Consider the following 8184-nt stretch of genomic DNA (forward strand, 5'->3'; position numbering starts at 1 on the left):
TACTTAAACATAGTGGTTTTGAGTTCTGTAAATTTATTCCAAGGGACTAATCAGTAACAATTTTGACCATCATTGACAGAAATGGAACTATACCCCGAAGTAGCTTTTTACAAAAGGCTAGGTTATTCCCCAAACAAACAAACCTAGTCTATAAGATAGTAATACTTGTGATATTTCTGAAACCATTTAAAACGTTCAGAAACAATTCAACCCATTCATGATGGAACACATCCTATCATGACATGGCTAAACCATCACTCATATCACTCTCAATCAAGCCTGCTCTAAGTTGTGTAAGTTAAACAGCTGTTTTCGTGTTTGGTTCCGGCAGAAGTCATTGAAGAGAAGCAATCCCTCAGCAGTAGACTTAACGCCTCTTTTCAGCCCCATTAGCTAAAACCAGAGCATGAAAGCTAAGGCAAGTTTATGTTTCCTGTGCTTTAATTATTACCTTTGACTGCCTGATCCCCTTATGCAAGGCTCGGGAAATCCTGTCATGAGTCAAAAAGGTTATATCATCTATATACTACACAAGAAAGACTGCAGAAGTCAACATACACCAATTCATAAAAATACTCGTAAAACCCACACCACCCTCTCCTTCTAACAGCCCGCATCCCTTCGAAGCCCATGCCTTGAACTCACCTTTTCCACTTTCTTGAGCCATTCGGTCATGAGTTTCGAGTACGTCTGGGTGAGATGGGCATCCCGGCTGTTCTTTTCAGCATGACGCTTCTTGAAGTACTCCATGAGCCGGCGTTTGAACCCAGCATACTGTCTTTTGTTCTCCATGTAGACCTCAGTGTCCGTGGGTTGGTGGTACAATGGCTGCAAGAAGAAGCAGGTTAAATACAAGTTTTCAGGGGACATATTCTCACTTTTTTCCTCAGGTAAGTCTATTTTGTAATTCCTATTCTACATGTGTGAAATACAGAACACCAAAATAAGAACTTGAGTTATGAAAAACAGCAAGAACTTACCAAAACACTTGGCTCTTCTGTAGGAGGCATGAGTTTGTCCAAGATGGTATGGGATTCCTCTGCCTTTTTCTGAAAAGCAAAATCAACATTTTGAGGACAGACCCAAAAATGCGTAATTGCCAAAACTGAGAAGACAGCCACTTACGAAATGGAATGACTATTTTATAACCACTAATTTAGCTTACAGGCTATACTAACCTCAAAGATAAACATTAAACAACAAAAGTGCATTTATGCATTTAAATTTAAATGGTAAACAAGCAAATACCATACAACAGCAAAACTAAACACCACCTTTAAATTCCAATACCAAGATCACAACCATCAAAGACAAGACCACACTCCTGAGCAAAAAAGGCGCACTTACTCTGTTATCGGCATATATAATCTGCGCTAGACTCTGGTGTTTGGGCTCCTTGGTGTCCTCCTCCTCCGTCTTGCCCCCTTCACCCTTCTGGGCTGCTGCTTCAAGCTCTCCCTCTTTCTTGCGTAACTTGGCTATGCTTGATTCCGCCTGCAGACAAAGTATCGTGTTAGATGGTCCAGATGTGATGACTGTCTTGCATACTTTACACAAAATACAAAAAACTAAATAGAAAAAAAAAAAAAATCTTTCTCTTTAAAAAAAAATATTTTCTCTTATTTTAACACATTAGATATCAACATCAATAGCACATCAATAAAACAATGCAGAAAACTGATCCACATACAACGATGAATCTACTTTCGGATGGACAAATTACACAAGAACAATCTTGCGCAAATCATTTGCACACTTCTATTTTCTGTGCCCCATGTTCACTCACCTTAGCAATATCTCTGTCTACTTTCTCTATGCGTTTAAGGAGATCATCTTTGGTGGTGCGCAGCGGTGACTCATCTCTGGGATCGGACGGCAGCGTAGGGGAGATAGCTTCTACTTGTGGGGTGTAGGTGGACTCCTGGAATAATCATACATTAATCATTACGCAGGAATATACTTAATAGATCATATCCAAACTGTTACAAAGAAATGTGTTCGATAGATGTGAATATGTGGGTAACTTGCAAAATTAGGGATATTAAAAACAAAACCCTGGATACTACTAAACAGATCTAATTAAGGGCATAAAACTATATTCCACAGATCCGAAACACAATATGCACATACATCTGGCAAGTCTAAATATTTGGCTAGCTTTGGTATATAACTGCAAAATATTCAAAATAAAACCCACAATATTTCTCCCTCTAATTATTCCTTGCCTAACCAGACCCCAAGCCTCTTACCCGGCTGCTGTGATTGTTCTCCGACGTGTCAACAACGAGGGGCTTCATCTGCTGGGAGAGCTTCATGCGCTTGCTAGAGTCTATCGTCGTGCTGATGGCCAGAGGATTACCCGGGACTATGGACATCATGTCGGTGCGGGGGTGGGAGTGGGTGTACGGCCTGCAAAGACGAGCAGAGGGGTTAACCATGGGTGCATCTCAATGGGTGCAGGCTGCCTTAAGGATCAGGGCCACACCGAACCACGTCCCTGCTGCTGTCAGCACTTGGGAGGTGGCACTGGAGGCAACACCTTTCCATCATCACTAGAAAAGGTTGTCCAACAGAGAAACACAGAGTCATTTCCCTTACCTACAACCACTGTAGTATGGCAAGCACAAAACAGACATTAGGCTTGCTCAATCATTCACGCACGCACTCACGCACATATACAAAATGAAAAGAAACAAATCAACAAAACAGCATTGGTATCAATTAAACAAATAAACAAACATATCAGTAACAGCAGGTTACACTGCTTACATTACCACATGCACACTTAGCCAAACATCAACTGTGTACAACTATAACACAAAAATAACCATTTGATGATTGTCCACACTCCTGACACTTTTAGACAACAAAATCCTCCAAAAATCAGGCATATCTTGGAAAACCACCTAAGGCCCTTCCCATCAGGGATTAAAACTCTCTAATGTTTGTGACACACTGAATTCCTTAAGCACAGTCAATGAATTCTACAGCACTTCCCTAATGACTCAAGAAAAATCACCCACCACGGTTTCCCATCAACAGTTTCCACTAACACCATCCTAAATTACAAAGATCCTCTAATGTTCTAAAGGTCATATGTTTAAGGAAATTGTGGGATCATAAACCAGTTCCTAACACAATACTGTTATACTTTAAAAAGTACTTTTTGTTGTTTGCAGTGAGTAAAATTTTGCAACTACAGACCTGCTAAGTGTCTAATTTCTTTATAAATATCTTTGACTGATTGTGAATATCAAGCTTTTGCAGATTCAATCCCTAGTTAAGGCTTCTGCACTCTAATAAATGTATCCTATAACATCTTTAAATATACCACTGTGTACCAAAACCTATGAACACTTTCTACAAGATTCTTCCAACTGGTAAACAATTGTTTCTTACTCATAAATACATTGGAACTGAACATTCAACTAGCCCTACAGAATCTGAACTAAAGTTTTCACCAACTGCTTCAAATCTGACGACACCAAAGACGGTATTCACATGACTTGGTTTTTACGATATCCTCTGAAGACCCTATTCATCTAGTGCTTTCCTATAGCCCTAACCTAAGCAAAGGCACCTGGTGTATATAAAACTAACATAGGAAAAAGCACAAGGAAATAAATAAAACATATAAATAGGCAAAAATAATCATACCACAATGCACCAGAACAGAATCATGAGACTGGAGTTCCACTCTTCTTCGAGGTAACTTAATCCAAAAAAATGTCAAGCAAGGAGAGGACTCCAAACCATCCAACAAAAAAAGAAAAGAAAATTATTAACATTAAAACTGCCCCAATAATAGAGCAAACCGAGGATAATACCTTGGAAAGGGGAGTGAATGTATGGTAATGTGTTTCTGTGGGTGGGAGCTTATCAATTTTACGATATCTGTGTATAAGCATGACTCTTCCTATGGTGTGATCACAGGACGGAGCGGCTGTTGTGAAATCAAGAAGTGAGGCTGACAGTGTGTAAGGTTGCACAGAAAAATGGCCCTGCATTGTAAGAGTTGGGGAAAGAGCATGACCGCGAATAAGTGTATAAGTGTAATTACTTTCTAAAATGATCAATCAGTGAGAGTGAGAGTGAGAGTGAGAGTGAGAGTGAGAGAGAGAGAGAGAGAGAGAGAGAGAGAGAGAGAGAGAGAGAGTGACAGAGAGAGACAGAGAGAGACAGAGACAGAGAGACAGAGACAGAGAGAGACAAAGAGATACAGAGAGATACAGAGAGAGATACAGAGAGAGAGAGAGAGAGAGAGAGAGAGAGAGAGAGAGAGAGAGAGAGAGAGAGAGAGAGAGAGAGAGAGAGAGAGAGAGAGAGAGAGAGAGAGAGATACAGAGAGAGAGAGAGAGAGAGAGAGAGAGAGAGAGAGAGAGAGAGAGAGAGAGAGAGAGAGAGAGAGAGAGAGAGAGAGAGAGAGATACAGAGAGAGAGAGAGAGAGAGATACAGAGAGAGAGAGGGGGGAGGGGGTAGGTGTGTGTGCCTATACATGTATGTGGATGTACGCATCCCACTGGACAAACCCACACATTCACTCACAAACATGCCCACATATACAGACATACTTAACACTAACCTCCTGAAACTACAAAACATTAAAATAACCTACATATGAGGAACAACTGGATCATATCCAAAACATGGGACAAGGGAAGGGAGGGGAAATGGGGGACCAGAGAGAGGGCAGATGTGATATAACAAAATACTAACAAACAAAGGAATAGATACAAAAGAACAACTTCAAGAAGAAATGGAATAGGAGAGAGAGAATAAAAAGGGATTTTTCTTTTCTCTCGTCTCTTATTCCCTCTAGGATAAGGGATGCAAATGAGGAGAGAAGGTAAAGGAAAAATGCAATACAAATGCACAAGAAAAAAAAACTAAACAAAAACATACAAAAAAAAAAAAAAAAAAAAAAAAAAAGTTTACATGAAAGGCAATAATTAAAAAAATATATATATGGGATGAAAAATAAAAAAACAAAGAAAAGGTAATTACAATGATAACAATAACAATAATAATAATAATAATAACAAAAAATATATATATATATGGAAAGCTAGCTTTATTATTCTGTTATTCTGTGTCACATACCATAACATTTCCGCCTCTGCTCGCGAGTATGGCCTGCGGAGGGAGGGCCAAGTTAGCGGGCTGGATGAGCTTTATGGGGTTAAAACACTACAAAACACTCTTGTTACAGGGGATAGTGGTACAGGAGGTTACAAAAGGTGGGTGTTGCATAGGTTGACTTTGGAGGGGAAGGAAGGAGAAAAGGAGGGAGGGAGGGAGGAAGGGAGGGAGGGAGGGAGGGAGAAAAAGGAGGAAGGAAGGGATGGGATGGGTAGAAGGAAAGGAAGAGGGGTGAGAGGATGGATAAGAAAAGGGGTGAGTGAAAGGGATGGGATGGGCAGGAGGAGGGTAGGAAAACAGGGTGAGTGGACGGGTTGGGACGGGTAGGAAAAGGGAAGGAAGAGGGGTTAGGGGATGAGGGGAGAGTGGTTGGGGTGGACAGGAGGGACAGGAAGACGTAAAGGGGAGATGTGAAGAGGTAGTAAATGGCAGGTGAAGGAGGGAAAAGGTTCAATTTCGGGGGAACAGCAGAGAGCACCACCGTTACGAGGGATGAGGGAATGGGGAAAGGGGTTGACGACAGGTAGAAGCCAAGCCAATACTTTGCCAAATAATATATATAGGGTATAAGCCCATAATCAACTCTGAAAACTTTGTTAGTTACTTCTTTTTTTCCTTTTTTTTGGGGGGGAGGGGGGGATGGGAGAGGAGAGAATGAGGGAAAAGGGTGGCAGGGAGATAAAAAAAAAAGGGGGGGAGTGGGGGTGTCATCGACCTCTGCACTGTAAAAGGCGCTGGCACCGTGACCACCTCCTAGCTATGAGTAATCCTATACCTGACCTTGCACCAGCCTCTGTAAAATGGAGCTAGTACATCATTCAGGGAAAACAACTCACAACTAAGAGTAAAAGAAAATCATAAGCCCGAATCGTTATGAAAAAAAGAAAGAAAAAAAGTGAATGAATGTTGTTAACTCCCCCCCCACCCTCCAAACTTAAGAACTAAAATCACCCCTACCTAAACCTTGAACTCACCTTACAAATAGAAATAAAAAAAAACACACTAAGTAAACAAGTAAACAAATAAATATTGACACACACATGAATAATAAATAACCTAATCCGAAAGATGAAACGAAAACGAATGAACAGATGCCGTAAATAAGAGACAAAACTAAAGGCTTCGCAAAACTGACATAACCCAAACCGCGCCTAACGCCCTGTACGGACTCTCGAACGGGGCAAACTCACCCGTAGTTACCCATGATGGTGGGGCGCCTCGGGCCATGGGGAAGCATCATGGGACGGTCAGTCTGGAACAAAAGACACGATGATCTTAGTATGGAGGACAGACAAACACCCTAGAGATCTGCATGTGCTTGACTTGGTAGAAGGGGTAATAACGTATGTATGGGAGCCTTAGACACCGTATGTTGTACTGTGTAGAGTAAATACATGAAAATATATAAATACTCTTGATAAAACAAATTCTGACAGACAGACGCTACTTTACAGAGATGTATATTCTTATCCAGGTTTTAATATGGGAAGAGAGCTCAGAGGGGTCTGCTCCATTTAGATGAGCAAGTACATTAGAAACAATTAATCATTTTGCAACAAACCACCATTTTCAAAGACACAAGGCTCTTCCAAAATATAGGGATCAAAGTCTCTTTCATTAGTCTTCACATGACATGATCTTCATCACTCTTTCCCTTTCAGTTAATATCAATATAATTATATCTATGTCTACCTGTCTATCTAAGTGTGTGTGTGTGTGTGTGTGTGTGTGTGTGTGTGTGTGTGTGTGTGTGTGTGTGTGAGTGTGAGTGTGAGTGTGAGTGTGAGTGTGAGTGTGAGTGTGAGTGTGAGTGTGAGTGTGAGTGTGAGTGTGAGTGTGAGTGTGAGTGTAAGTGTGAGTGTGAGTGTGAGTGTGAGTGTGCGTGTGTGTGGGCGCACAAGCGTGCCTGTGTGTGTGTGCATGTGCGTGTGTGTGGGCGCACAAGAATGCGTGTGTGCGCGTGCGTGCTTGCATACATGTGCGTATGTGTGTATGGGAGTTGCATCTGTGCATATTCTAGAAATGTAATCATAGTTACTTTAAATCTATCATAATAAATGTATACCATCCTTTACCATAAAAACCATGAAGATCACATCTACATACAAATAGATAAATATAACACAATATCCAAGTATGAAAGTATCTACATTCAGAGAATCTCTAAACTTTAAATAGAAGTGTTCAACAATTATCTTTCAATATCTTTCCGAGCTGTCATGGCAGTAAAAGAGATGTCCTTTGGGGCGTGCATTCTTGATGTAAAAAATGACTCCATTCCGTTCTCTGTATCTGACTATTAGCTTCCCTGACAGCTGGAACAAGGACACGGTCACTGTGCTTCCTTTATGCCCAATCAAAGCTTAATCACAACACACATTCCATCAGAGGTAACTTTTTGCCATGGTCAATAATATTAATAGTTATCACTGTTATCCTCTGTACCCAATCAAGATAAATGACCCTTACTGCTCTTGGAAAAAAGTCCACTCTCATTTGCTGCAACTATAAAATATTTGCACTCGCCCTAAGCCATGACAAAATATTTCCTTGTCTACCTTTTAGGACGAGCTTCCTTTGTGCTATCCTCTAAGCAAGCGATGTCATCAGTCGATCATTTATCACAGTGGCACATTTTCAAGACAAACTATTTTTTACAGGACTTCCAGCAATTTCTTATAAGACTTTCTTGTAAGTCCTGCTAAGGACCCCAATACATCTCAGTTATCTAGATTCATATAGCACAGTGACCTTCAACACTGACTGGAGATTCTGGGTAGAGCAATACACCTATGTTAGTGTCAAAATGGAGGTCAAATGCAAGACAATCACTTGCATGACTCTGAGCAAACAAGCAAGCATAAAAAGAGAAAGGGGGGAGGGGTGGGGTGGGAGGAGAAAAAAAAGGAAAGGAGAGAGAGAGGGAGAGAGAGAAAGAGAGAGAGAGAGAGAGAGAAGAGAGAGAGAGAGAGAGAGAGAGAAAGAGAGAGAGAGAAGAGAGAGAAGAGAGAGAGAGAAAAGAGAGGAGAGAGAGAGAGAGGAGA

The 8184-nt window shown here is 40.9% G+C and overlaps 2 protein-coding genes across 2 annotated transcripts in view; one reads left to right on the top strand and one right to left on the bottom strand.

The window, feature by feature from the left end:
- The window catches only part of LOC125026244, a gene marked incomplete at its 5' end in the record, with an annotated part of 35594 nt that extends 29202 nt beyond the window's left edge, over positions 1 to 6392 (bottom strand). The window contains 7 exon segments of the mRNA XM_047614546.1: positions 609 to 828; positions 981 to 1049; positions 1348 to 1494; positions 1787 to 1921; positions 2250 to 2409; positions 5102 to 5134; positions 6331 to 6392. Of these exon segments, the coding sequence (XP_047470502.1) occupies positions 609 to 828; positions 981 to 1049; positions 1348 to 1494; positions 1787 to 1921; positions 2250 to 2409; positions 5102 to 5134; positions 6331 to 6392 (826 nt within the window).
- Positions 6393 to 6596: 204 nt separating this feature from the next.
- The window catches only part of LOC125026245 (protein FAM135B-like), a 6384-nt gene continuing 4796 nt past the window's right edge, over positions 6597 to 8184 (top strand). Inside the window, exons 1-2 of the mRNA XM_047614547.1 lie at positions 6597 to 6643; positions 7865 to 7994. Of these exons, the coding sequence (XP_047470503.1) occupies positions 6597 to 6643; positions 7865 to 7994 (177 nt within the window). The remainder of the gene's footprint in view (positions 6644 to 7864; positions 7995 to 8184) is intronic.

Source organism: Penaeus chinensis, chromosome 6 (assembly GCF_019202785.1).
Source record: "Penaeus chinensis breed Huanghai No. 1 chromosome 6, ASM1920278v2, whole genome shotgun sequence".
NCBI lineage: Eukaryota > Metazoa > Arthropoda > Malacostraca > Decapoda > Penaeidae > Penaeus > Penaeus chinensis.